This window comes from Tursiops truncatus, chromosome 1, assembly GCF_011762595.2.
Source record: "Tursiops truncatus isolate mTurTru1 chromosome 1, mTurTru1.mat.Y, whole genome shotgun sequence".
Taxonomy (NCBI): Eukaryota; Metazoa; Chordata; class Mammalia; order Artiodactyla; family Delphinidae; genus Tursiops; species Tursiops truncatus.
The window spans coordinates 183,624,449-183,652,357 of NC_047034.1; the positions used below are offsets into that span (position 1 = coordinate 183,624,449).

At 56.5% G+C, this 27,909-nt stretch overlaps 2 protein-coding genes across 6 annotated transcripts; one reads left to right on the plus strand and one right to left on the minus strand.

Moving 5' to 3' along the window:
• Nucleotides 1-2,913: 2,913 nt before the first annotated feature.
• On the plus strand, nt 2,914-20,172 carry PERM1 (PPARGC1 and ESRR induced regulator, muscle 1). 3 transcript variants are annotated; one of them, XM_073798107.1, is made up of 3 exons: nt 2,914-15,251; nt 16,213-18,360; nt 18,919-20,172. In XM_073798107.1, exons 2-3 carry the CDS (start codon nt 16,353-16,355, stop codon nt 19,389-19,391), a joined length of 2,481 nt encoding a protein of 826 aa, XP_073654208.1. In that variant the 5' UTR covers nt 2,914-15,251; nt 16,213-16,352; the 3' UTR covers nt 19,392-20,172. The 3 variants fall into 3 exon arrangements, with proteins under 3 accessions (XP_073654208.1, XP_033702254.1, XP_033702263.1); XM_033846372.2 differs by having other exon boundaries at nt 2,921-18,360; nt 18,919-19,044; nt 19,306-20,172; XM_033846363.2 differs by having other exon boundaries at nt 2,914-18,360.
• Nucleotides 20,173-20,316: 144 nt separating this feature from the next.
• Nucleotides 20,317-27,885, minus strand: PLEKHN1 (pleckstrin homology domain containing N1). 3 transcript variants are annotated; one of them, XM_033846441.2, is made up of 16 exons: nt 27,751-27,885; nt 27,552-27,651; nt 24,900-25,046; nt 24,733-24,813; nt 24,538-24,610; nt 24,114-24,241; nt 23,913-24,008; nt 23,722-23,802; nt 22,878-22,953; nt 22,611-22,759; nt 22,349-22,486; nt 22,012-22,152; nt 21,717-21,848; nt 21,324-21,533; nt 21,014-21,062; nt 20,317-20,931 (listed from the first exon to the last, which is right to left on the minus strand). In XM_033846441.2, exons 1-16 carry the CDS (start codon nt 27,831-27,833, stop codon nt 20,816-20,818), a joined length of 1,800 nt encoding a protein of 599 aa, XP_033702332.1. In that variant the 5' UTR covers nt 27,834-27,885; the 3' UTR covers nt 20,317-20,815. The 3 variants fall into 3 exon arrangements, with proteins under 3 accessions (XP_033702332.1, XP_033702331.1, XP_033702330.1); XM_033846440.2 differs by having other exon boundaries at nt 23,913-24,044; XM_033846439.2 differs by having other exon boundaries at nt 23,913-24,241.
• Between the last annotated feature and the right edge of the window lie 24 nt (nt 27,886-27,909).

Here is a 27,909-nt window from a genome sequence, read left to right on the forward strand (position 1 = left end):
GTGGGAGGAATCAGAACTTCCTCCTCCTGGGGGGAGGGTGTGGCCAGAAGGCCTGCTGATCATTTCTCCTCCACTGGCAGGTGGAGCCTCATTCATCTGTGGCCTCCTTCCAGCCCAGTTGGACCCTGGCAGGGACCAAGGGTCAATAAATGGTTGCTGAATTCATGTGCAAGGTCAGGTGATCTGCCTGCCTCTGTGGGTGTCTCAGCCCTGTGGAGCCCTGTGACGCTGGGCTCCTCTGTCTCGCCTGTGGGGTCAGGGCTTGGGGACCAGACAATGACAGCAAGTCATAGGTGTTTGAAATATGGAGAAAGAATTAGTCCTCATGGTGACAGAAGTCCTCCTGGCCAGGCCCATGAAACTCCAGTCACTTGGGAATTTGGGGTGGGGCAGGGCCTGGGGCTGCTTGGAGCCCTGGCTTGTGAGAGGTGAGGCCTTAGCACCCCCACCAGAACTCCTGCGGTTGCCCGAGTGTCTCTAGGCCCCAGCAGCCTCTTCCTCTCCCCTGGCACGCACTGGCATGCCCTGGCTCCAGGGCCTGCTCCCTTTTCCCGAGGAAGAAGCTGAGCCCAGAGGGTCCTGCAGCTGTGCCTGGCTCCTCTCTGCTCCATGGAGCCCTGGGGGGCATACCCATCCTAGGATGCACCCTTGGGCAAGGAAGGAGGCCCCCAAGAGCCCCCACCTGGTATTTAGCCTTGTGAATGTACTGAGGTTGACCTGCGTGACCAGTAAGGTCCTGTAGAAGACGAGGTTGCAGGGGCATCCTGGCCTACCTCTTTGTCTCATATTCTCCACTCTGAGGGAGGCCAGCTGTTCTTTGCTATGGAGAGGCCAACAGAGTGTGGTGTTTAGAAGCAGATCCTCCAGCCCTGTCGAGCCTTCAGATGAGACCCCAGCCACTGCCGGCATCTCAAGGGCAACCCTGAGAGACTGAGAGCCAGAATCACCCAGCTGAGCAGCTCCTTGACTCCTATCCCTCAGAAACTGTGCGACATAATAAACGTCTGTTGTTTTAAACTGCTGAATTGTAGGTTAATTTGTCATGCAGCTATAAATAACAATAATGTTTTATGTAAAATTAAAATAAATATAAATAACAATAGCAATAAACAACTAATGTGCCCACCGCCACCCAGGGCCACCACCACGTGCCCACTTGATGGGGTTGTGGAAGAGGTCAGGCGGGGCGGGACCCGGAAACAGCCGTTGAAGCTGTGAAGAGCAGAGTGGGTTGGCCTGATGTCTGCCGGGAAGTCGCTTCCCCGTGAGCTCCAGCTGGGGGTGCAGGGACAGCCGAGGCCCATCCCTGTGGCTTCTGGGCAGGGCAGGGGCCCATTCTGTTCTGGTAACTGACAGGGCATGGCGTAGGGGATTCATGGGCCCCAGACTTCAGACAAGGACAGGTGCGGGAGATGCTCCGTGCTGAGACCCACAGAACCCAGCCTGCCCCAGGGCCACACTGGCCTGCCCTCAATGGGCACCTCAGCCCTTTTTGCAGCCTGGTATCTATGGTGACCAAGAAGCAGCTGGCTGCTCTGCTTCAAAGGTGTCTCTTCCTGGTGGACTGCCTGACCCTGACACCCATCTGGTGGCTTTGGGCTCCCGCTTCAGAGAAGGAATCCCCATGTCTGTGTGGGGAGGTGGGGGCCCACTTCCTGCCTTCCCATCCTTACCCACGAGTGGGCCAGAGGCCACGCCCTTCCCCTCGCCCATGGTCCCCCCAGCACCCCTTGCCTTGTCTAGCACAGTGGGGTAGGGCTCAGCAGCTCTGGGTGTGGGGAGGCAACTCTGTCCTCTCCTGGTCCCTACGCCCACCCCCCAACATATGAGCTGACCACGGCCTGGGCCATACACGCACATGCAGGGGCCGGGGGCTGGCCAAGCTCCAGCCGGAGCATCCCCAGCTCCTGGCCCTCCTTTTTCATGGCCTCTCAAGGCCCCAGGCCTGTGGGGCCCTGGGCTTGGGCTTCCGCTGCCAGCCTAAGGTCAGAAAAGTGTTAGGCAAGACCTGGCCAAGCTTCTTCCTCTACTTGGATCAGGAGACCGGCTCTGGACGAAATGCCAGGTGGGACAGGGCATCACCTGGCTGTGTGTACATGGGACTTTCTTCTCTCTGTGTCCCTAGGAGTTTGCTTTGTTGAATTAAGAGGTGAGGGTAACATCCCAGGACTGAGCTGACCGGTCTACCCACTTGGAGTCTGCAATCTTTGGTCGGACTTTTCCAGAGCAGAGACCAGGTCCAATGGACTAAATGTTTGTGTCCACAACCCTTACTTCCTACCCCCCTTCCCTGCTAATTCATATGTTGAAACCTGCCCCCCAAGGTGGTGGCCTTAAGAGGGGCCTCTGGGAGGGGATGGGGTCATGGAATGAGATTAGTGCCCTTACAGAGGGACGAGACGGGAGAGCTTTCGCCCACTCTGTCGGCCATGTGAGGACACAGCCGGAAGGCAGGCTTCGCGCCTGGAAGAGGTCCTCACGGGAACCTGCCTGTGCTGCTACCAGCCTCTGGGTCCATGATGAATACATTTCTTTCTTTTCTTTTTTTTTAATAAATTTATTTGTTTTTATTTGGGGCTGCATCAGGTCTTCGTTGCTGCGTGTGTGGGCTTTCTCTAGTTGCCGCGAGCGGGGGCTACTCTTCATTGCGGTGCACAGGCTTCTCATTGTCGTGTCTTCTCTCGTTGCAGAGCACAGTCTCTAGGCACGTGGGCTTCAGTAGTTGTGGCTCGCGGGCTCTAGAGCGCAGGCTCAGTAGTTGTGGCTCACGGGCTTCAGTAGTTGTGGCTCGTGGGCTCTAGAGCGCAGGCTCAGTAGTTGGGGCGCACGTGCTTAGTTGCTCCGCGGCATGTGGGTGCTTCCTGGACCAGGGCTCGAACCCGTGTCCCCTGCATTGGCAGGTGGATTCTTAACCACTGAGCCACCAGGGAAGCCCAGGGACTCTATTCTTTAAGAAGTTACATTGCTGGCATCAGAAGAAAAAACTTGATCTTTCCGATGGAACAGGCGCCCCCCCTTGGAGGAGCTCCGGTTCGCGTGTGATGCAGATGCACATGGCGGGTCAGGGAAGGAGGAGGCGCAAACAAACACACGGAGAGAATCTTATGTTTAATTTTCTCTTGTCCTGCCGTAAAATATGGGGTTTTTTTGGCCCGTGCTGCAAGGCTTGCAGGATCTTAGTTCCCCGACCAGGGATCGAACCCGGGCCCCAGCAGTGAGAGTGCCGAGTCTAACCACTGGACCGCCAGGGAATTCCCAAAATATAAATTTTATTTCATCAAGTGTCCCAGTCCCAAAGGGTGCCTAGAGCTCGGTGGCTGTGCTGACAGGGCCCGCAGCTGTGACCGGTGCAGCTGTGATGCTGCTGCAGGTTTCTCAGACGTAGCTGAGAAACTTGGTGACCTAGTGGTTAGGATTCCGAGCTTTCACTGCCATGGCGTGGAACAGTGATGTGGCCTTGAGGGAAGTCGGGAGGAGGGAAGGGGAAAGGGAGACAGTTACCACTTGTTCCTGGAGCACACCTGCCTCTGGGCTCTCAGTAACCAGCCCACCAGAACTAGTCTCCACCTGGGCAGGTAACTGAGGAGAACAAACGCACAGAGCCAGAGACCCACCATCTCATGGTCAGGACACAGTCAATAAATCGAGTCGGACACAGAGGCCTCTCAGAGCCGGCCAGGGCCCTCCCCACAGAGACTCAGGCCTCTTCAGTCTGCTCTGTGTTTGGAGTACCTGCAGGTCCACACCCTGCCCCCACATTCCACGCGGGGTGCCTGTGCAGGACAGCCTCGACCTCCCCACCAGTGGTTCAGGGATGCGCCTGACACAGTCCAGGACTGAACCCTACCTCTGCTGTCACTGTGACCTTGCATGTTGTCACTGTGTGTCACAAAATCTCAAGTGTAAAACGGGATTAGTAATAGTACCTGCCTGTGGAGCTGGGTGATTGAGAGGATTAAATAAAATAAATAATCTGCATTATGACAGCTTCCAGCCAAGACTGAGTAGCAGGGACCAGATTTACCCTTCTGTCTAAAACAATTAAAAAACTGGTTAAAATATATGAAACTGCAGCATGAAAAAGAGTGGTCCCTGGGCTTCCCTGGTGGCACAGTGGTTAAGAATCCACCTGCCGGGGCTTCCCTGGTGGTGCAGTGGTTGGGAATCTGCCTGCCAATGCAGGGGACACGGGTTCGAGCCCTGGTCCGGGAAGATCCCACATGCCGCGGAGCAGCTGAGCCCGTGAGCCACAACTACTGAGTCTGCGCGTCTGGAGCCTGTGCTCCGCAACGGGAGAGGCCGTGACAGTGAGAGGCCCATGCACCGCGATGAAGAGTGGCCCCCTCTTGCCGCAATTGGAGAAAGCCCTCGCACAGAAACGAAGACCCAACACAGCCAAAATAAATTTTAAAAAAAACAAACAAAGAAAGAAAAAAAGAATCCACCTGCCAATGCAGGGGACACGGGTTTGAGCCCTGGTCCGGGAAGATCCCACATGCCACGGAGCAACTAAACCCGTGCTCCACAACTACTGAGTCTGCGCTCTAAAGCCCGTGAGCCACAACTACTGAAGCCCGCGAGCCACAACTACTGAAGCCCGCGAGCCACAACTACTGAAGCCCACGTGCCTAGAGCCCGTGCTCCGCAACAAGAGAAGCCACCGCAATGAGAAGGTGTGCACCGCCTGCACACCTCAACGAAGAGTAGCCCCCGCTCGCCGTAACTGGAGAAAGCCCACGCGCAGAAACAAAGACCAAACACAGCCAAAAATACATGTTAAAAAAAAAAAAAAAAGCCCAGCTCTTTAACAAAAAGGAAAAAATGGTCCCTGAGAAGTGGAAAAGAAATGAAGTGAGCCCTACACTGCCCCAGCTGACTGCTTGCAGACGGTTTCCAGGCCACGGTGCAGGGCAGGAAGCCAGGGAGACTCCCTGAGCTAGGGAGGTGGAGCTGACAGTCCGGGGCGCCAATGCAGCTGGAGTTCACAGGACAGGGTGTCAGAAGGAAGAGAGGTGGTGCCAGAGACAGAACTCCAGAGAGCTGCAGGGGTTCCCTCTCAGACCTGATTAGAACATCCTTGTGCGGAAACTCCTCCAGGCCAGGGAAAGGACCACCCAAAGAATTAGGTGGCAACCCCTGAGTTCACACAGGGCCAGACACAGTTCCAGTCTCCACTAGCCAGAATGGAAACGTCATAACTACAGGGCGGGTGGCAGAGTGCCCAGCAGGGTCTTGTCCAACAGTGAGGAATGATCAGCATAGGTTAGGCACTGCTCTAGGCCTGCCCAACAAAGTTTACAAACAAGACCCGAAGGGGTCAAACTGCTTCCAAGTAACAGCCACGCCCAGAACAGAGCTCAGGAATGTTTGTAGTAGCATAAATATACCCAGCACCCAACAGGTTAAAATTCACAATGTCTGGCATCCAGTAAAAGTTTACCAGGCATGCAGAGAAGCAGGAAGATCTGACCCATAATGAGAACGTTCGATCAATTGAAAGCACACTAGAAATGTCACAGGTGATAGACAAGGACATTAAAACAGTTGTTATAGCTGCTCTTCACATGACTGAGAAGCTAGAAGAAAGACTGAATGTCTTGGAGACATTGAAGGTACAAAAACCCCAATTGAACTTTTGCAAAATTATGATGTCTGATGTAAGAAATACATTGGGTGGGAGTAATGCAGACTAGAGATTAGACATTGAAGAGAAAACTATTAGTAAACTGCAAACATAAAAATAAAAACTATTGAAAATAAAACAGAGATTTAGAAAGTGGGGACTGGGGGAAAAAAGAGCATTAGTGAACTGTGGTCAACGTCAAGGGCCTGACATACATGTAATTGGTGTCTCAGAGGAGGGGGGAAGGTGAGAAACATTTGCAGAAATAATGACTGGAAGTTTTACAATCTTTTTTTTTTTTTTTTTTTTGCGGTACGCGGGCCTCTCACTGCTGTGGCCTCTCCGGTTGCGGAGCACAGGCTCCAGATGCACAGGCTCAGTGGCCATGGCTCACGGGCCCAGCCGCTCCGCGGCATGTGGGATCTTCCAGGACCAGGGCACGAACCCGTGTCCCCCGCATCAGCAGGCAGACTTTTAACCACTGTGCCACCAGGGAAGCCCTACAATCTTGACATAAATGATAAACCCACAGATCCAAGAAGCTCAAGGAAACTCAAGCGCAAGAAGTTTGCTTATTTATTTATTTATTTTTATTTATTTACTTGGTTGCCCCGGGTCTTAGTTGCAGCAGGTGGGCCCCTTAGTTGCAGCTTGTGAGCTCCTTAGTTGCATCTCGCTGGCTCCTTAGTTGTGGCATGTGAACTCTTAGTTGCGGCATGCATGTGGGATCTAGTTCCCAGGGATTGAACCCAGGCACCCTGCATTGGGAGCACAGAGTCTTAACCACTGCGCCACCAGGGAAGTCCCAAGCACGAGAAGTTTGAAGAAAATTGCATCAAGGAACATCATAATCAAATTGCTAAAACACAGCAATAAAAAAATGATTTCTGCTCTCACAACTTCTAGTCAGAGGTGTGGGCACAATGAAGATGAAGATTCACCAAACAAGCTCTATACGTTGGTTACCTGTGTACCTGTCACCACTTTCAAAAATCTACAGACAGTTAATGTGGATGAGAACTATCTGCTGATTGTCCAGTAAAATTATAGAACTGCCAAAACAAAAACAAAACCAAAGCCAACAAACAAAAAGCAAAAGGTGTGGGAAGTTCTAGCCAGGCCAACTAGGCAAGAAAATGAAATAAAATGCATCCATATTGGAAAAAAGAGGTAAAACTATCTATGTTCAAATGACATGATCTTATATAGAGAGAATTCCATGGAATGCACTAAGAAAAACTGTTAGAACTAATGAATGAGTTAAGCAAGGTTGCAGGGTACAAGATCAATATTTTAAAATCAGTTATATTTCTATACGTTTTCAACAAACAATCTGAAAATGAAATAAGAAATCTATTCAATTTATAATAACATCAAAAAGACTAAAACATTTATGAATAAATTTAATAAAGGAAGTACAAAACTTATACTTTGAAAACTATACAATATTGTTGAAAGAAATTGAAGAAGACCTAAATAAATGGAAAGATATTCCACATTCGTGGATTGGAAGATTTAACATTGTTAAGGTGACAGTACTTCCCAAATTGATCTATAGATTCAACACAATCTCTTCAAAGTTCCAGTTAACATGTTTGCAGAAATTGACAAGCTGCTCCCAAAATTCATATGGAAATCCAAGGGACCCAGAATATCCAAAACAATCTTGAAAAAGAACAAAGTTGGAGGACTCAAACTTCCTGATTCCAAAAGTTACTACAAAGCTACAATAATCAAGACAGTGTGGTACCAGCATGAGGTTGAACATATTGATTGATGGAATAGAATTCAGAGTTCAGAAAGAAGCCTTCACTTTTAGTCACTTGGTTTTCAACCAGGATGCCAAGACAATCCAGTAGAAGAAAGAACAGTCTCTTCAACAAATTGTGCTGGGACATCTGAATATCCATATGCAAAAGAATGAAGTTGAACCCCTTCCTCACACCATACAGAAAAATTAACTAAAAATGGATGATACACATAAGTGTAAGAGCTAAAACTATAAAACACTTAGAAGAAAATCTAGGAGTAGTTCTTCAGGACCTTGGGTCAGGAAGGACCTGAAGTCAGGTCCAGAAGACAAAGCCTTCTTGGATATGTTTCCAAAAGCAAAAGTGACAAAAGGTTAAAAAAAAAAAAAGATAAATTGGACTTCATAAAAATTAAAACTTTTGGCTTCAAAGGAGATTATCGAAAAAGTGAAAGACACATAGAATGGGAGAAAATATTTGCAAAACATATTGACAAGAGGTTTGTATTTAAAATGTATAAATAACTCTCTCAACTCAATAATAAGACAACCCAACTAAAAAATTGGAGAAAAATCTTAATAGACATTTCTCCAAAGATATATAAATGGCCAATAAACACACGAAAAGATGCCTGACATCATCAACCATCAGGGAAATTTAAATCAAACCACAATGAGATACCACTTCATACCCCCTAGGGTAGCTATAATTAAAAAGACAGATGGTAAAAAGTATTGGTGAGCTTGTGGAGAAATTGGAGCACTTATACATTGTTCATAGGAATGCAAAATGGTGCAGCCACTTTAGAAAACTGTTTGGAAGTTCCTCAAAAGGTTAAATGTAGAATTACCATGTGACCCAGCAATTCCACTCCTAGGTACATACTCAAGAGAAATGAAAACATGTCTACACAAAAATGTGTGCATAAATGTTCACAGCAGCATTATTCATAATAGCCAAGAAGTGGAAATAACCCAAATTCCATCAACTGATGAATGGATAAATTTAAAAATGGGCTAGGGAACTTCTGTGGCAGTCAAGTGGTTAAGACACCCTGCTTTCACTGCGGGGGATGTGGGTTCAAACCCTGGTTGGAGAACTAAAATCCCACATGCTGCTCGGCATGGCCGAAAAGATAAATAAGTAATACATACATACGATTTATTTACATAGCTTATTATTTGCATATCTTACATACACACACACACATAAAATGTGCTATACCCATACAATGGAATATTCTTTGGCAACAAAAAGGAATGAAGTACTGACACATGCTATGACATGGATGGACCTTGAAAAGATTATGCCAGGTGAAAGAAGCCAGACCCAAAAGGCCACATATCGTGTGAGTCCATTTACATGAAATGTCCACAACAGGCAAATTGGTACAAAGTAGATTAGTGGTTGCCCATGGCTGGGGTGGAGGTCCAGGGGAATGGGGAATGACTACATATGGGGGTACGGGGTATCCTTGTGGGGTGATGAAAATGTTCTAAATTTGTTTATATTGATGGTTGCACAACGCTGACTATACTAAAAACTATTTAATTTAAATGGGTGAATTGTATGGGGTGTAAATTATATATCAATAAAACTGTTAACCCCTTCTCTATAAAAACAGCAGTAAAGAGAAGGTTTTAAGAGCCTCTGGAAAAAAAGACATGATATATACAGAGGAACAAGGACAAACAATGGCTGGTTTCTTGTTAGAAACAATGCGTGTGAGGAGACAGTGGAACTACGTCTTTACTGAAAGTAGAAACTATCAACCTAGAATTCTAGAAACAGAACCACCCATACCTATATGGTCAGCTGACTTTCAACAAAGGTGCTAAGACAATTCAGTGGAGAAAGAAGAGTCTTTTCAACAAATGGTATAGGTACTATTGGATATCCATACAAAAATAAAATAATCTGGAACCATGTCTTTACACCATATACACAAATTAACTCAAAATGGATCATAGACCTAAATGCAAAACCTAAAACTAAAAAAAACTTCTTGGAGAAAATTTAGAAAATCTTTGGGATCTTTGGTTAGGCGAAGATTTCTTACATACAACCAAAAGAACAATCCATGAGAGAAAAATGGATAAAAAATGGATAAATTGGAATTCATCAAAATTAAGAACTTCTGCCCTTCAAAAGACATTGTTCAGAAAATGAAAGATGAGCCACAGACTAGAAGGAAATAATTTCATATCACGTAACTGATGAAGAACTTATGTAAAGAATATATAAAGAACTCTTAAGACTCAACAATAAGAAAACAAGTAACCCAATGACGAAAATGGGCAGATTTGATCAGTTATTTCATGGAAGAAGATATATGGATGCATTTATTTATTTAAAATTTTTTTATTTAAAATTTAAATTTTTATTTAAATTTTTAAATTTAAATTTAAAAAAATTTAAATTTTTATTTAAATTTAAATATTTATTAAAAAATTTTTTGCCACGCGGCTTGTGGGATCTCAGTTCCCCGACCAGGGATCAAACCCAGGCCCTCGGCAGTGAAGGCGCCAAGTCCTAACCACTAGACCACCAGGGAATTTCCTGGATGCATTTAAACACACGAAAAGATGCTCAACTTTAGTCATTAAGGAAATGCAAATTAAAACCACAATGAGGGACTTCCCTGGTGGCACAGCGGTGAAGACTCCACACTCCCAATGCAGGGGGCCCGGGTTCAATCTCTGGTCAGGGAACTAGATCCCATATGCATGCTGCAACTAAGAGTTCACATGCCACAACTAGGGAGCTGGTGAGCCGCAACTAAGGAGCCCACCTACCACAACTAAGACCTGGCACAACCAAAAAAATAAATAAAATTAAAAAATAAAATAAAGGGGCTTCCCTGGTGGTGCAGTGGTTGAGAGTCCGCCTGCCGATGCAGGGGACGCGGGTTCATGCCCTGGTCCGGGAAGATCCCGCGTGCCGTGGAGCGGCTGGGCCCGTGAGCCATGGCCGCTGGGCCTGTGCGTCCGGAGCCTGTGCTCCGCAACGGGAGAGGCCACAGCAGTGAGAGGCCCGCGTACCGCAAAAAAATAAATAAATAAAATAAAATAAAATACCCTCTTTAATAATCGTTTAAAAAAAAAGCAAGCAAAAAAACAAAAAACAAGAAAACTCCACAATGAGACAGTACTAACCATTTACTAGAATGGTAAAGTTAAAAAGTCTGACCAGGGCTTTGCTGGTGGCGCAGTGATTGAGGATCTGCCTGCCAATGCAGGGGACACGGGTTCGAGCCCTGGTCTGGGAAGATCCCGTATGCCGCGGAGCAATTGGGCCCGTGAGGCACAACTACTGAGCCTGCGCGTCTGGAGCCTGTGCTCCGCAACAAGAGAGGCCGCAATAGTGAGAGGCCCGCACACTGCGATGAAGAGTGGCCCCCGCTTGCCACAACTAGAGAAAGTCCTCGCACAGACATTAAGACCCAACACAGCCATAAATAAATAAATAAATTTAAATCATATGGGCTTCTAAGAAGACCTCTGCTTAAAAAAAAAAAAAAAAAGGTCTGACCAGACCTAGTGCTGGTGTGGACACGGAGCAACTGGAACTCTCAGGAACTCCTGGTGGGGATGAAAAAATGGTAACCACGCCGGAAAACAGTTTACCCAAGAGAAATGCAAGCACGTGTTCACACAAAGACTTAAACACAAATGTTTATAACATAGCCCCAAATGTCCATCAACAGGTGAATGGATAAACAAATCTTGGCATGTCCAACAATGGGACACTACTTATTAATTATAAAAATAACTATTGGCATACACAGTGGCATAGACGAATCTCAAAATAATTATGCTCAGTGACAGAAGACAGTCATACTGCACTCTTTTGTACTATACCAACGAGTGCCTACTGTATGATCCCATCTACATGAAGTTCTGGACGGTGCCACCCAACTGCAGTGACAGAAGGGAAGGAAGGCCCACGTGGCTGCCTGGGCAGAAGGCGGCGTCAGAAAGGGCACAGGAACCCTTGGGATGATGGGAGTGTGGTGATGGCTTCCCGGGTGACTACACATGTCAAAACTTAGCTAACTTTACACTTTAAATATGTGGAGTTTATCATATTAAATTATACATCAGTAAACTATTAAAAAATGAAAAGTAAAAAGCCTGTAATCTATGTAAAGCATTTAAGACTGCCGGGCGTGTAATAGCTGCTCGTTGAAAGTCGGCTCTTATTTTTGAGGGCTTATGTCTCAGGGTCAAGGGCTCAAAGCGGGCTAAGTGGCTTCGGGAAGGGGCCCTGGCGCCCCCAAACACACCGCCCTCGCAGAGCCAGGCGCCGACGGCTCTGCTCTGCCAACTTCCGGTGGAGCCTGCTCGCCCGCTGGTGGCTTCCGGCGGTACCGCAGGCCGCGTGCCCGGCAACGCCACTCCCCGGCGGCTCCTCCAGCCCGTCCGTCTGCACCCGCTCACGAGCCTCCACAGAGACTTAAGGCCCCCAGCGCGGAGCTGGGTCAGAAGCGCGCAGATGCCCGTGTGCTCCAGAGCCCTTCCCACGAGGAGGCCCATGATTGGGGGGCGAGGAGAGAGAGGGGACGCCTCGGGTAACTCCAGCCACAGCTGCTCTTCAGAAGGAACCAGGTACACCGCGCCCTCCCCACAGCCTCCCCTCGGGTCCTGTACTGCCTTCTTCCAGGGCAGCCATGGCAACTGTAGAAAAGCCCCTGCCCCAAACCCTCCAAGCTTCCTCTGTCTGGGAAGTCCATGGGGGGGCTCTGCTGCTGTGGCTCTGTAGACAGACAGACACACACGTGTGCGCCACGGAGTCGTGATGTGACGCTGGGCCAACTGGTGTCCACACAGAAACAAAAAGGTGTGACAGGACCCCCATCACCCACCATCCACGAAAATCAGTACCATGTGGGTTGTAGTCCCAGTGAGAAAGGTAAAACGATGAAGTTCTAAAAACGTGGAAGGACATGGTGAAATCTTCATGACTTTTTGGGGCAGGCAAAGAGTTCTGTAAAAAGACAGAAGCAGGGCTTCCCTGGTGGCTCAGTGGTTAAGAATCCACCTGCCAGTGCAGAGCACACGGGTTCGAGCCCTGGTCCCGGAAGATCCCACATGCCGTGGAGCAACTGGGACCACGAGCCACAACTACTGAGCCTGCGCTCTAGAGCCCGTGCTCCGCAACAAGAGAAGCCACCGCAATGAGAAGCCCGCGCACCGCAACGAAGAGTAGCCCCCGCTCGCCACAACTAGAGAAAAGCCCGCGCGCAGCAACAAAGACCCAACGCGGCCAAGAATAATTAATTAATTAATAAAAAAAGACAGAAACAGTGATAAGCATAAAGAAAATTGTTGATAATTTGGACTATGTTAAAATTTAAAACTTCTGTTCATCAAAAGGCACTGTTAAGAGATTGAAAAGTTGAGATGGGGGGGAGATATTCATAGTACAAATATTCAAAACAGAATCTTTACCCAGAATGGGTAACAAACTCCTACAGATCAATAAGAAAAAGGCATAGAAAAGAGGCAGAAGCACTGAAGAGACACACATCTTCACAAAGGAAGATGCCAGTGGGGACTTCCTTGGTGGTCCAGCGGTTAAGACTCTGCGCTCCCAATGCAGGGGTCCAGGGGTTCGATCCCTGGTCAGGGAACTAGATCCCACACGCTGCAACGAAGATCCTGACTGCCACAACTAAAGACCTGGTGCAGCCAAATAAATATTTAAAAAGAAGATGACAATGGCCAGTAACTTCATTCTTAAGGAAAGTGCTGCGCCAGGCGGTGACAGGCCGTAGGCAGTGTGGGCGCAGACACACTGGAGCAAGGGCACAGCCATCCCGGAAAACTGTTGGGCAGTGTCCTCTAGAGCTGGACAAACACCTCTGACCCCACAACTCTCCAAGACCGCCAAAAGAAATGTTCCAGAATGTTCATAGCATCACTGGGAATAGCTGCAAACTGGAAATGACCCAAATCTCCATCCACAGGAAAGCGATGCACGGATCACACGTGGACCACCCTCAGCGGCGAAGTTGACCAACACAGCCTTAGCCACCGAGTCCAGAGCCTGAGGAGGACCGGGGAAGAGGACTGTGGGATTAGAAGGCAGAGAGCATGGGTACTGGTCTCTGCCCCATTCCAGCACAGAGTGCCTGAACCTGGAAATTTCCTGCTGAGAGCACAGGAGCATCTTTTGTTCTAATGAGGCTCCTGTGGGGGCTGCTCACCGGAAAGACCAAGCCTGATGAGAAGCGTGGAACTTTCAGCCCCGCCCCCATCCTCTTGAGAAAGGAGAGGGGCTGAAAATGGGGTTAAATCGATCATGGCTGTGTGAAGAAGCCTCCACAAAATCCCGAGCGCTGGAGGTGGGTGGAGCTGCGTCCACGCTCCTTCCCACGAAGCCCTGCCCATCTCCCAACCTGGACCCTCATCTGCATCCTTCATCCTACCCTTTTATAATGAACTGGTGAGCGTTAGTGAATGTCTCCCTGAGTTCTCTGGCAAATTAATTTAATCCAAGGGGCAATGGGTCGTGGGAAGCTCACATCTGTAGCCAAGTCGGACAGAAGTGGTGGGTGACCTGGGGACCTGCTCCTTGCCATTGGCGTCTGAAGTTGGGGGCAGTCTGTGGGACTGAGCCCCTAAGCATCTCCAGATATTATCAGAATTGAGTTAACCTGTCAGACACGCCGCTAGTGTCACCGAATTGCCTGGCGTGGGACACCCCCCCCCCCCCACACACTTTTGGCGACCAGTAAAGGAGACTCACAGGAGAGACATAGGAGGGAAACCTGGGTTTTCCCAACACACAGAGGCAGCGAGGAGAGACCCCAGACCAGGCTTGCCCACCCAGGGTGGCCGAGAACATCACCCGACCTCGCTCTTCCGGGGTGACTCGGCCTCCTCCACTCGAAGCCTCGGCTGTCGTGGTCCCCACCTGCCCAGTCTCAATCCCCTGGACCCTCCTCAGAGGCCACCCTCCTCTCCACTCTAGGTCCTTCTTAAGATGTGTTGCTGTCAGAAATGATCCTATTTACCTGTTAGTTTCAATGTTTGCTGTCCAACCCCCCTACTCCCTCCTCTGTCCCCAGCGGGAGGGGTGTGTGTCACAATGACCAGGCTGGGGATCGGCAACACCAGCCTCGAGGGCAGGATGGCTCTGAGCAGGGCCTTTGGGGCCCAACTCTGCCACTTACTAGCTGTGTGGCTATGGACAACTCACTCACCCTCTCTGTGCCTTACCAAGCTCAACTGTGAAGGAGGATCCTCCTGGCATCCCTCTCAGGATGGACACATTTTGGAAAAGTGCTCAGGGCACTGGGCAGGGTGATGCCTGTAAGGGGCTGTTCTCAGAGGCCATGCCTCCTGCCCGGCTCCTCCTGGTGACCTGCAGGTGGCAGCGCCAGACCCCTGTTCCTGGAGAGAGAGACTGCACTGCCACCCCCGCCTTGGGCCCCGCTTGCAGGAGCCTAGGTCGGGAGAGGTGCTGGTCTTGGGGGGCTGCCGGCAGGTGAGGTGACAGGAGGAGTGGGGAGGGCTGAGTTTTCACAGTGGGCGGGGCCCCTTGAAGAGGAAAGGGCAGCCTTCGGCCAGGACGGGCAGCAGGGTAGCCTTCAGCTTAGGAAAGGGAGGGCCTGTGGGCCTGACTGCTGGTCAGCGTTCTCTAACTGGCATCTGCCCTGACCAGGAAGGCGTCCCTCACGTAGCTGGCAGCCCCTCAAATGCCATCTATTTGTGGCCTGTACCCTGCCGCCTGGCAGGAGACATGTGACTGCGGAGCTGTGGTATTTTGGGCAATGGGGGTGGGGCCTGCGTGGCGAGCCCTGCACCATGCTGCTCTGGGACAGGCAGCTTGGATGCCCAGCTCCGCTGCCCCGGCTGGCTGTGGGGTCCCAGGTACAGTACTGTCAGCCCCTCATTCCCACCCTAAGGGGTCCCAAGGCAGACAGCCCCCACTGGGACCTCCCCTAGGACCAGAGGGGAGGACGAGGTGCAGCGGGGTCAGGAAGCCGCAGTGCCCTGGTCTCAAGGCACCTCCATCTCAGGACTTGCCTGGCCAGAGTGACCTCCCACCGCCCTGGGTCCAGTGGCAGCTGACCAAGGCCCAAAGGGCAGCCCCCTGCAGGGGGCTGAGAGGTTAGGGGGTGTCAGCCAGGTAGGGTTGCCTTAGTTCACTGAGACGCGGGGAGGGGACCTCTGCCGGCTGGGCAGATCTGGTCAGGGGCACAGACACTGAGGATGGCCCCGGGGGGGCTGGTGGGAATCAGGAGGCTCATTTCTGTTGTGGGACCTCCTGCCCAGGCAGGGGCAGAGCCAGGCTCGCCCTGATGACCCCTGAGAGGGCTCTGGCCAGCACTAGCTTGACCTTGGTAAGCTCAGAGGAAGCCCAGCAGTCTGTCCCAGCCAAGGCCGGTGGAAGGTCATCACCAAAGACTGGTCACCTGCTGGACACTGCGGCTCCTCTGAGGCATGTTGGGATAGTCCGGCGCTGACTGTCGCCCAGGTAAACTGAGCCCTGGTGGGTGGTCCTTGAAATGGGCTTTGGTATATAGAGTTGGCCTCGGTACCAACACCTCTGCAGGAAAGCTGGAGGCTGACCCAGCTGGACAGAAAATGCATAACGTTGTGGAGGAAAGCTCCTCCTGGGGATGAAAACTCAAACATGAGGAAGCCTATTCTTTAGTGAACTTCACTAACCTGAATGCAGGACTGCAGCAATACGTCACTGTAACGTTATCATTTGCAGTCAGTTTGGGAGCACGGAAGGTGGGTTTCGGATGTTCTAGCTCCAGGAAGCCATGAGGTTTGAGATCAGCACAGCTTCCCTCTGGATTCTGTTTGTTCTGCTTTCTTTCAGGACGGAGATGGAGTGCTGGCCCCTGAGGCAGGGAGCAGCCAGGGGGCAGGTGGGGTGTGGGCAGTGTGTGCCGGCCAGGGCCCCGGGCCTGGGCCCATGAAGAGCCTGGTCTGTGGTTCACGTGCCTCTGCTGACCCAGAATGGAGAGCTTCCAGTGCAGCGTCCAGCTGAGCGGCCAGGACCGGGTTGAGTTTTCAGCCGCTGCCGCAGAGTGTGGCCTCCCGCGGGCCGGCCTGGCCTCTGGGCATGAGCTCTTGTCCAGTGACACTGACCAAAGGGACAGCAGTGGCAGCAGCCCCCCAGGGCCCCTGCCCCTTCCTGAGGGGCAGCTGGCTCCCAGGGGGAGTGACCGGCCTGGCTCTGAGGGGGAGAAGGTACCCGCCCGGCAGCTGGTCAGCAGGTCTTGGTGTGAGCCCGTGCTGGCCCCGGAGGCCGGTCAGCAGACGCCCAGCGTGTCCGTGCGGCCAGAAGTTCAGCCGTCCCTCAGCCCTGGTGCTGCCCCTCTGGTCCAGGGCTCATCCCTCCCGGGGCCAGTGTCTTCCAGAGGCGAGAGGGAGAGGCTTCTGCAGGGGGCAGCCCCCCGGGGTCTTGCCCCTACTCTCACGGGTGAGCCCGCTCGGAGCCCCGATTCCACCGGCTGCAGCGCTGCCCCCCAGAGGCCCCCTGGCAGCCCTGGAGCCCCGCTGCGCAGCCCCAGCCAAAAGAAGAGGCGGGCTGCAGGCACCAAGGCGGGTGGGCGCTTGGGTGACCCAGGCCCTGCTCCCACCCAGCTGGGCTCCCTACTGCTCACTGAGGCCGGGGCCGAGGACGGCCTTGGCCTGGCTGGGTCCAGGGGGAAGGGCCTCCGGGTGGGGACCACACGGCAGACAGCAGGAGCTGGGCAGATCGAGCTGGGGCCAGAGTCTCCAGAAGCCCCTGAGCAGGTGGCCAGGCGAGGGCCAGGTGTGGATCTGTCTACATCTGTCCCTACCACTGAGCAGGGTACAGACCTAATCGGAACGACCCTCAGAACTGAGCCACGCACTACATCCACGCTTGACCTGGAGGCTTCTGCAGGTGTCACAATGGCTAACCCAGACGTGGCTTTGTCCACACCCACCTCCGAGCCTCAGCCCGATGAGCCTCTGTCTACACCTGCCTCCGAGCCTAGACTGGATGTGGACCTGCTTGTGCCAGGTCCAGGGGTCCAGCTGGAGGTGGGTTCATCTACGCCTGTCTCGAAGGCTATTCCCCGTACAGCTCTGCCTCACCTGGTTTCTGAGGCTGGGTCTGATGTGGGTGTGTCTACACCTGCTCCCATCCCCGAGGCTGGGCCTGACGTGGCAGAGCTGGAGGTTGCCCCAGTGGCCAAGCTGGGTTTGAGCCCTATTCGGTCTCCAGAGGGGGGCCGACAGAAGCTCAGAGGGGAGCCCTCAGCAGGTGCCCCTGGACACCGCACTGGGGAGCCCCCGCTAGGCCCTATCCAAGCCCCCAAGAAGAAGAAAGTGCGATTCTCCATGGCTGTGCCCAGCCCCGAGGAGCCAGGGTCAGGAGAGGCCTCAGGCCCAGCCTTCCCAGCCACAGCCCCCAGGACAGCAGCTGGGGGCCGCAGGGCATCTGGAGCCTGGGACACTGTGGCAGTTGGGCCCCGGACCCCCCAGCCTCGGATCCCGAAGCACCTGCCTCCCCCTGCCCCCTCTGCCTCAGCGGGGCCTGGGCGCAGCTGCTCCTTTGCGGTGACCCTCCCAGAAGCCTATGAGTTCTTCCTTTGTGACACCATCAAGGAAGAGGATGAAGACATTGAGGAGGAAGCAGAGGCTAGCCAGGCTCTGGCCGAAGTCCAGTGGCCGGACATGTGCGAGTTCTTCTTCCAAGATGGCCAAACCCAGAGGTCGAGGCACCAGGAAGGCCACTCCCAGGCCCCACCCCTCCAGGCTGAGCCTCTGCCGGCCCCTCCACCAGGAGATCCCACACCCATCTCCATCCCCGAGGCCTACGAACACTTCCTCGGGGAGGACGTGTCAGGGGGCATGCTGGGGCCGGCTGTGCTTCTCCAGATGCAGGCCACGGAGCCCCCCAGGTCAGTCCCCTGGGACGTGGGGACCGGCACCCCACCAGGGCCCAGCCCAGACTCAGCGAAGCAGCTTGCCCCGGCCATCAGGCAAGCAGGTGTGTGTTGCGGGGACCCCATGGCCTGTCCAGGACCTGGGTACACACTGTCCAGGGAGTTGGGCCAAGAGGGCCACTGGGGAGGGGCAAGCCAGGACCCTGGGTTGCGAGCTGGTGGGGGCCCTCAGGGATGATCTGGGCAGGAAGGACCAGCTCCTGGCCACCCCAGGACCCGGTCCAGGTGGGGCAGCCCCAGTCGAGCAGGGCTTTGGCTCCACACTGACTGTCGCCCTGTGTTCAGGCCCAGGTAACAGCAGTGCCTGCCCCCAGCCTGTAGCAGGCAGGCGTTGGGGCAGCTCCAGCTCAGGCCATGCCGCCTGCCAGAGCAGGCTCGCATTCCCCCTGGACGGTATTTTACAAACCAGGAAACGGTGCCCCAGACGTACTCGCCCAAGTCAGCCTGACTCAACTATGCCACACGCTATCCTGTATCACGGGGAGGATGTGACTCAAGACAGACATGTCTCAGGACAGACATGGCCAGGAGAGACATGTCCCAGGGCAGGTGCGTCTGAGTGGGACAACGGCAGGAGCTCAGGACATGCTTCTCTTTCCTAGGGGTACCCGGGGGTCCCCTCACCTCGTTTACCTTCAGCCAGAATGACATGTGCCTGGTGTTTGTAGCCTTCGCTACCTGGGCTGTGAGAACATCAGACCTGCATGCCCCAGATGCCTGGAAAACAGGTTTGTGGGCCCGGGGGGCGGGGGTCTGGTGTCTAGAAGCCAAAGGGAGGGGCAGTGGTAGTGTCCCAGCTGCTGGGCCAGCAGGGGTGAGGGGCACATGGGGAGGCGCAGGTGTCTCTCCTGACGGGTCTCCTGCGTTGCTGACCCACTCTCGCCCCGCTGGCCTCCTCCCATCCTTTGAGAACCCCGCCGTGTGGATGGAGGGTGGGGACCGGGCCGGAATGGAGCCGGCACTCAGGAGGTCTTGTACTTCTCTTGCAGTTCTGCTGGCCAACATCGGCACCATCTCCGCCATCCGGTACTTCCGCTGGCAGGTGGGGCGGGGCCGCCGCAGCCCCAGCTCCTAAGACCCAGGCTCCGCCCAGGAAGACGCAGGATGAGGAAATGTCCACAGGTGCTCAGGATGAGGTGCTGCCCTCAGGCCTCGCCCTTTGACCCTTGCGTTCTGCGGCGTCTAGGAAGGAGCCTGCGTCCTTGGTCCTGGCTCTCTTGGACTCCACCCGAGGGTCCAGCCAGTGGCCGAGGCCGAGGCTGTGTTCCACACTTGGGAGTGGGGAGATTCTGGAAGGCTGGGAGGGTAGGCCAAGCAGGGAGCTGGGCGTTAGTAAGGTGCCAGATTAGCAACAAAAAACACAAGGTGTCCATCGAAACTGGAGTAGTTTGAGACCTACTTATACTAAGGAATTATTTGTGGTTTATCTGAAGCCAGAGTTAACTGGAGTCCTAATCCTATGTGGTTATCCTGTTGGAGGGAGGGGCATGATGGGGCTTCAGAGCAGCAGCGAGGCCCCAGCTGGAGATCTGGGCAGAGGGCCTTGAGGCTGGGGGCTGGCGTCCCAGGGACCCTCTGCCCTGTTTATAAGTGGGCTGGGCCGCTGGAGGCCTCTGAGGCCTCTCTAACCCCTGAACCCCAGGGGTCTGTGGTCAAGGCCTCCTCGGCTCCCGCCCGAGATGCTGAGCAGGTACCCAGAGGGGCCCTGCAGGCTGGGGGTCTGTAGGGCAGAGCCTGGAGCCCCTCCTCTGGGGAGCCCTGGAGGAGGTGCAGAGGCAGAAGGCAAGGGTATCAGGTGGAGGGACGGGACACCTGGGTTCGCCCAGAGCTGACAGGAGCCGGAGGTGACACAGGAAGGTGGACAGGGTGCGGGCAGTAGTGGAGCAAGGGGGCTGCCAGACTAGGCGCTGGGGGGGCGTCCAGCTACGAGGCAGCACATACAGGGTCCCCAGGACGCAGGAGACTCCTGCTGCTCAGGACAGAACGCGTGGACACACGGCACCAATAAAATCTCTTTCTTTCTTGTTTAGTCTCTTGCCGGTTTCTCCCGACCTTCACGCTCACACGCGCCCAGGCCACCTTCCTGCCTCCTGCTTGTGATGTCTCAGACCCTGTGCCCTCTGGCCTCACATACTCTGACTCTCGCTAACTGACTTTCTCAGCCCTCTGACCTTTACACCTGTGCCATCCCCCCCTCTCCCAGCTGAAGCCCCTACCCCGAGTCCCCTCCCTCATTCCTTCCCTGAGAGGCAGGCCGAGGTTTGGCCCCTCTGGGCGTCCAGTCACCTTGGCCAAGGTGTCCTGAGGATGAGGCCCTCCTGACCCCTCAAGAGCCCAGGGTAACTCAGGGTTCTGGAGGCCCCCTCCACCTGCTGGGGTCAGACCCTGACTCGATACTGGGTGCCTGTGGCCCCACTAAAAAGCCCCAGGTCCTGCTTCAGCCCCTCCTGCAGGGTCGATGCAGGCAGGTGGTCCCGAGAAGCAGCCTCGTGGTGGCCATCAGATCCACTGCACGAGCCCGCCTTCAGCCTCAGCTGCTCCTCGAGGCCACCGCTGGTGGGAAGGTGACAGAGCTTTGTCCCGGGCACTGTTGGAGCTCCTTGGGGGGCGGCCGTCTGGTGGGGAGGGCAGAGGTGCATGTGCTTTCAGGAAGCAACACCCAGAGCTTTCCCAGGAAGAGGCAGGGCCCTCACTCACCTGGGGGAGGTGGCGGGGGCTCGGGCGCAACTTCCCTCGCAGGAGAGACCTGGGGACCCCAACGACAAGTCTGAGGGATGGGCCCTCGGACCGGCTTGGCGGCCAGCTCAGGGACCTGCCGGACCCCACCCCCACCTTTCCTCTTGCCCCCACCCCCTTACTGCCGCTGCTCCCGTCCTTGGTCTCCGCCCATCCTCCCTTCCCCCGTTTCCGTCTCTCCTGCTCCCTCAGGGTCCCAGGAGGCCCCATGCGGTCTCCTCTCCACCCCCGGCTGCAGAACCCCTTGCCCGGGGTGGGGGCTGCTACTCACAAACTGAGGGGAGCCTGGGGGCCGGGACCCCCGGCCCTTGATGGACCCGCGATGCCGCTGAGAGGCTCGGGCCTGCGGGACTCCCTTCTCGGAGAGCAAGTGGGGGCCGGAGAATCCAGAGCTGGGGTCAGAGACAGGCACGGACACGGGGCCAAAGGGGAATGGGCTCGAGGGCTCAGGTCCGAGTGAGCTCTGCATCGCACTGAGGAACTGTCAGGAGAGCGTTGGTGACTGAGGCCCTGGGCTGGGACCTCCGTGCAGCTGAGGGGCCCCTGCCCCAGAAACCCCCTTAGCTTCCCGTGGCAGCCTGAGCAGATCTCAGGTTTCAGGCACCCTCTCAACCTCAGGCTGTGGCCACGTCCAGCTCTTTCTGTCACCCAGCAGGGGACTGACCTTGTCCAGGTCCTGGATGTCTGTGACCCTGCGGCGGGAAGTGGCAGGTGGTGTGTAGGGGTCAGCGTAGAGCGGGGAGTGCGGTGTCTCCAGAGAATGGTCTGGGGCCTCAGGGCCATCCTCCAGCCTCAACTACAGGCAAGAAACAGGACAGAACCGCTGGAGCTGGAAGTGTCCAAGCCCTCCCTTCTCTGTGCAAGAAGCCTCTGGGTGGCTCCAGGACCGAGGAGGCCGGGGAGATGGAGGGCGGGAGGGAGAGCCATGCCTGGAGCCGGGGTCAGCGTGCTGGGCCCACCTTGGTCAGGTCCAGGTGCAGTGGGGTGGCTGGGCCGGGCCCCTCGCCCTGGGCCTTGCTCCTGGGTGATCGGTTGCTGCCGGCCCGTCTCAGCTTTGCCTTGTGCCCACCGACGCTGGTGCAGCCAGGGCTGGCTTGCTCCTGTGGGGACCAAGGGCCTTCCAGAATGTTCCCCGGGGCCCTCTCCCACATACCCCTCTGAGACTACACAGAGCCCCTCCGGTCTGAGTCCCCTCCCCTGAAGAACTAGGGCCCTACTTGCAGTGGTGTCCCCAACACAAACTCGCCGCAGTGTCCCCCGCCCCCTTCCTCTGCCCGTTTCCCCCCAGATACTCACTGGTGCGGGCCGGGCAGGGCAGCCTCCAGTGGACTCAGGCGTGGAGTGGCTGGTATGGTTGGAGGCGTGTGCTGGGCACCCCGAGTCCCAGCTGGTCCGTCCGTCAGAGGAGAGTGAGCCTCGGCCACTGCCCACAGCCTGGGCAGCCGGCGGTGGGTAAGGGTGAGCCGGATGGCAGGGCCCCTCCCCCCACCGCCCCGGGCCCAGGCCCACCCTCCTGTTTCACCGCTGCCCAGCGGCACCTCCCCTGCTGACTCCTCACCTGTGGGGGCACCCGCAGCCCCGGGAAGCTCTCGGGGCCGGGCAGTGGGGAGGTCCTGTCCCCGCGGCAGGCCGACTGCAGGCAGAGCAGCCAGTGGCCATAATCCTCGTAGCTGGCGCACACCACACGGATGGTGTTGATGAGACGGCCTGGCACACAGATGCCGTGAGGGGGCCTGGCGGGCAGGGTGCCCCCTGCAAAGCCCCGGTGCAGAGCTGGGTGCGCGCTAGGCTCACACCCTCTCTCCCAGGCCTGGCCTCTGCCCACCTTCGATCAGGAAAGAGCGGATCTGTTTCTCCGTCTCGTTCAGGTTGATGTGGATGGCGCTGAGCGGGAGCTCCCCCTGCGGGGCATCCAGGGGGGACGAGGCCTTAGTTAGGGGGAGCAACCCTTGTGCCCACTGCCCCGTCTCGTCCTCCCGAGCTGGGTGGGCACTCGGACGCCGGGCAGAGGGCAAGGCAGGTCCAAGGCCGACACCCCGTGGGAGGCCAGGCACTCCCCGTCTGTCCTTGGGGGGTGCCTTCACCCCCGGTCTCCAGGTGGGGCCTTCGCCAGCCAGTGGCCGACACAGGACTGGTCGGGGACTGGTCCCCTGGGCTACCCGCTAAGATGGGGGTGGGTGGGAAGGGATTACGAGGAAGCCCTCTGTGTGTTTCTCAGTGACTGAAAGCCATGATCACCCCCAGAGTAGAATGTAGTACCCTGATGCACATGACACTCGCTCTGGCCCCGAAGGCCCTTCACACCCACGCCCGGGCCCACACGTGCACACGCACACGCATAGGCCTCAGGCACCAGGAAGATGCCTGCTCAGAGGTATAGGCCCCTTTTAGGGGCACTAGGGGCCCCCACACCACCCACCCCAGGTGATGGGTCTGCTGGTGCCTGAGGACCCTCTAGGATGACACGGGATGCTGAGGCAGGGCGCCCACCTTCCTTGCCCACGTCAGGCTAAGACCAGACTGACCAGGGCAGCGGGCTGGGTGGGTGGGGCCAGTGCTATCTGTCCCAACAGGCCCCGAAATACAGGTTCCTCCTGAGCTGCTGCCCCCTCCCACCCCCACGCAGAGGGTGCGTCCCTGGGGCGGGTCCACAGTGGGGAGGGACCCACCTTAAAGCAAAGCCCATCTGCTTCCTCGGAGAATATGGCCAGGGAGGTTGGGTACAGGACCAGGAGCCGGTCCCACTGCTCCTGTGAGGGGCCACAGAGCAGAGTAGGGGCTCCACCGGCACACACCCAGGGCCCCCACCTGCCGCCTGCACCCCTCCCCCGCCTCCTCCACCTCTGCGCCCCCCACCCACCTGTGAGGGCAGATGCTGCAGCTTGACCCTCGAGGCGCAGATGGCGGTGCCCACCACCTGGAGCCCTGATGCCGTCCGCAGCGGGGTCAGCCTGCGCTGCAGAGTCCAGGGGAGCTCGCTCTCAGGGGGGCCCTGGGAGAGGGGGGTCAAGGGCAGGAGGAGAGTGGGGATGGAAAGGGGCGTGGGGTTCCCAGCACTGACCTGCGGCGGTGCTGGGTGGCGGCGCGGCACCCCTCCCACGAGGGCTATCTGCTTCTCCAGGTGGTAGAGCCAGCGGCCCAGCTCGGCCTGGCTGGGGCAGAGCACGAGAAGGGGGGCGGGCAGCGGGCCTGGGGAGAGGGGCAGAGTAGGCTAGGCCAGCGGCCACAAGAAAGGCTCCTCAAGGGTTGGGGGGAGCCACTGATGACCACACGCACAGCTCTGGAGGCCCCGACCCACTGCCCTCCGCCCCAGCCCGGCAGACGCATGTGTGCCCATCGGAGGAAAGGCCAGGACCCCTCAACGTGCTCCGAGCCCCGCCCGGGTCCTGGGGCCGGTCGACGGCCAGGTTCACTGAGCAGCCTTAGTGCTCTCGCCCTCCTGGGGGCCAGGTCAGCACAGGCAGCACCCCCGTGCCCCTGCGCACCTGTGATCTGGAAGGCATGCTCTCTGGATCCCTCGAGCGGGCAGACACTCAGCTCCATCAGTGGTAACAGCCCCTGCCAGAGCACAGCGGGAGGGAAGGGCTGGGGGACTGGGCCCAGCAGGACTGGGCCGCGTGCCCCCCAAGGGGCTGCTCTCTCCCTCTCCCCCAGCTCCTCCGCTGCCCATGTCCCCTCACCTGGAAAGTGAGTCCTTCGGAACCATGGGCCTGGAAGTAGAGGTGGGAGGGGAAGAGCTCCAGGTAGCAGTCGCTGATGTCCTGGGGGAGAGTGGGGCCAGGGTCTGAGGGCTGGGGGCAGGCCCCGGGGTGGCCCTCAAGCATGCCCCTCCCGGCCCGGCCCCCACCTGGCTGTGCTGGAAACGCAGCTGGACCTTGGTGTAGTGCACAACCGTGCCCAGGCTCCTCACGGGCGCCCTCCGCTGCCCTGCCTTGAACACACTCAGGAAAGGCTGCTCCAGGTTTTCTTGCTGGCTCTCCAGGCTCGGGATGCTCTGGGGTGGGGGCAGAGCTCAGGCGAGGGGGCCTGACCAGCGGCCAGCAGCCCTGGCCCCCAGTCTCACAATACACAGGTTAAGAAGGCGCACGCAGCATCACACGTGTGTACAGAACCCTGTCCACACTCACAGCCTCTTCACATGCAAACAACGCAGCACACACACACAGACACACACACACACAGACACACACACACACACACACACACACACACACACACACACACAGCCTCCATGCTGGTCACAGAACTCTGTGCGCTAGTCTTGGAGTCGTCGAGGTTTCAGTTCAATGCAGATACAACCTTAGCTTCGTTATTTCCTAACCGTGTTCCCTCATTTTGGTTATTCAACCTCCCAAGACTTGTTGGTCAGAAGGGTTTTCAGGTGTCCAGGTGAGACGATACTCGAATCCCTCCCACACCTCAGGGTTGGCTACTAACATTTTAGAACTTGGTTCTACCAAGAAAGAGGGGGGCTGATTTGTAGTATTTGCCAATTTCCCTGGTGTAAGTACTCCCGTTACAGCCCATTTCAAGCCACCAGCACACTGCCACCCGCGCCCAATCTCCCTCTCAGCGGAGGCCAAGGTCCTGACAATGACCAAGGGGTCCTCTCCGCTCACATCAGGCACGTGCCTGTCTCAGGAGCTCGGCCTTGCTGCCCCCTCTGCCTGGACCACTCAGCTCGGACCACTCAGCCCAGCCCCTTCTCACCCCATCCAGAGCCTGGCTCAGACCCCCTTCTCTGTGAGCCCCTGTCCGGGTGCCCTTCCAACATTTTAGCCTCACTGACCCCCGCGCATTGGTCCTCCTGTACGTTTCTGCTCAGCGCTGGCCATGTCTGGCTTACTCTGTCTTTTACTTCTTTGTTTTATCACGTGGCTCGGTCATGGGGTGAGAACGGTACGAGAATGGGGCCCGTTGCTGGGCCAGGGCCTAGGACGGGCCTGGAGTGTGCTGGGGGCTCCATGTCTGTCTGCTGAAGACAGGGAGGGTGAGCGCCCACCAACAGCTGACCCTGGCACACAGAGACTCCTCTATAAACAGGGGCTTGACTGTCAGAATGGAGTCAGATTGGGACGGGCGCCGAACTGGGGCTGGAGGGGCTGAGGTCTGGGATCAGGGCGTGCTGGGGAGCTGGCAGGGGCTGCTGCGCCCTGACCAAGCTGAGGCACCCCTTGGGCAAGCCCAGGAATGTGAACAGACAGACTCACAGCTTGCTGGCGTCCCTGCCTTTGGGTGGGGCCTCCTGCACCCACACCCAGTGCGGGGAATGATGCCGGACGGGACCCATGCAAAACAGGCCACAGCGCAGGAAGGGCCACGCAGCTGGCCCTGTGGCCTGGGCTCAGCCCTGGGGCCGTGGCTGGGCAGGCTCTCGTGTGGGTGTAGAACCCACACCCGGGCAGGGCTCGCGGAGCGCTGGCTCCTCCCCCGGCCCCACTCCCAGAGGTTCAGCAAGCCGGGTCCCCTCTCCAGCTGCCATGTCCCGGCCCAGGCGGGGCCTGGACAGAGGGGGCTGTGGTGTGAGACGCGGCCACACCGAGGGATGCCGCCTGGGACTTGTCGGAAGTGCTCTGTCCACTTCTCTGAGGCAGCCTGGTCTCTGAAGCCAGCACTTGGCCACAGGGAGCCCAGGACACCCCAGGGAGGAGGAGAGGGGACAGCCCGACTGGGACACTTGGGAAGCTGGCTTGGGAGCCCACACCAGCTGTTGTGAGGACCGAGGGGCGCAGGGCAGCTGTGTCTGGGGCAAGGACCTGGGGGGTCACTTCCCTCACACCCCAGGGCCTCTGCACACAGCAGAGCCTTGCCCCGCCCCTTGCCATGCTGGGTTAAAGGGCGGGTGTCTCTCCCCCTCGGCCAGCTGGGCAGGGGCTTGGCGGTGGCGTTCAGCTCGGGGTGGCCTGCCGTGCGCTTGGGAGCCATGTCCCTGTGGCAGGGCCTGGGGGCGGGGCGCAGGGGCTGCTGTGGGATGAGGCAGCGGTGGACACCGAAGGGACACCCCTTGGAGAAACCGGGGCCGAGGGTAGGGGGGAGGCCGGCTCACTGTGCACCCGAAGCCCCTAACTCCCGGAGTGACAGGGGGGCGTGGCGGTTCGTGGCCCTGTCACCAGCCTGACACCCGTGCCCACACGACAGCAGCCAAGACACGCGTGCTCGTCCAGCTCCAACCCAGACACGCTGTCCTGGGCCCGGGCCCGGGGCGGGGGGCGGACACCGGGGCCCCCAGGCAGGGCTGGCACGTGGCGAGGCGTGGAGGCCCCGCCCCACCGCCCCACTGACTCAGGGCCGGGCCTCAGTTTCACTCTGCTCAGACTTTCGGCCGATGAGCTTCCCAGGGCAGGGCTGCACCTACTTCCTCCCTGTGCCGTGGACTTGACTCCCCTGGTCCGACGGGGAAGACTCCGGGCCCAGCACAGGCAGGACACACACGCGCGGTCACACGCAGACCACCACTGCCACGCCCCCTCGAGCCAGGGCTCACTGGCCGGCTGCTCACCGTTCCAGGGATGAAGCGGAAGATCTTGTCGGCAGTGGTGTCCCCATCCGGACTGGCCTCGGTGCCAAACAGGCCGACCAGCTTCCGGGCGCCGTCCTCTCTGGGAACAAGGGAAGGGGTGCTCACAGCCTGGCCCCCGAGGCAGATTGAGGGAGATCCTGTGACCGAGTGGCCGCGGCTGTACCCTGCCCCGCCTCACCTATTTCCCTTCAGCGAGGGCTTTCTGGAAAAGGAGGCTCGGAGCCTCCTAGGGGCCTGAGGGACACAGTGGCTGTTCCCCATGGGCAGCGGTGGCAGCCGGCCCGAGTAGAGCAGGTCGACAGGTCTGGGTCCCTCTGTCCCGAGCCTCCTGCCCCAC

Excerpts from the sequence above, each read along its gene's own strand:
- PERM1 (XM_033846363.2), top strand. The coding sequence starts at position 16,353 with ATGGAGAGCTTCCAGTGCAGCGTCCAGCTGAGCGGCCAGGACCGGGTT. Across the intron at positions 18,361-18,918 it reads CCCGGCCATCAGGCAAGCAG|GGGTACCCGGGGGTCCCCTC; the intron begins GTGTGTGTTGCG and ends TCTCTTTCCTAG.
- PLEKHN1 (XM_033846439.2), bottom strand. The coding sequence starts at position 27,833 with ATGGGGAACAGCCACTGTGTCCCTCAGGCCCCTAGGAGGCTCCGAGCC. Across the intron at positions 21,063-21,323 it reads CCCCAGGCTCCCCTCAGTTT|GTCTCTCCTGCGAGGGAAGT; the intron begins GTGAGTAGCAGC and ends TGGGGTCCCCAG. Across the intron at positions 20,932-21,013 it reads GCCCCCGCCACCTCCCCCAG|ACGGCCGCCCCCCAAGGAGC; the intron begins GTGAGTGAGGGC and ends CCTCCCCACCAG.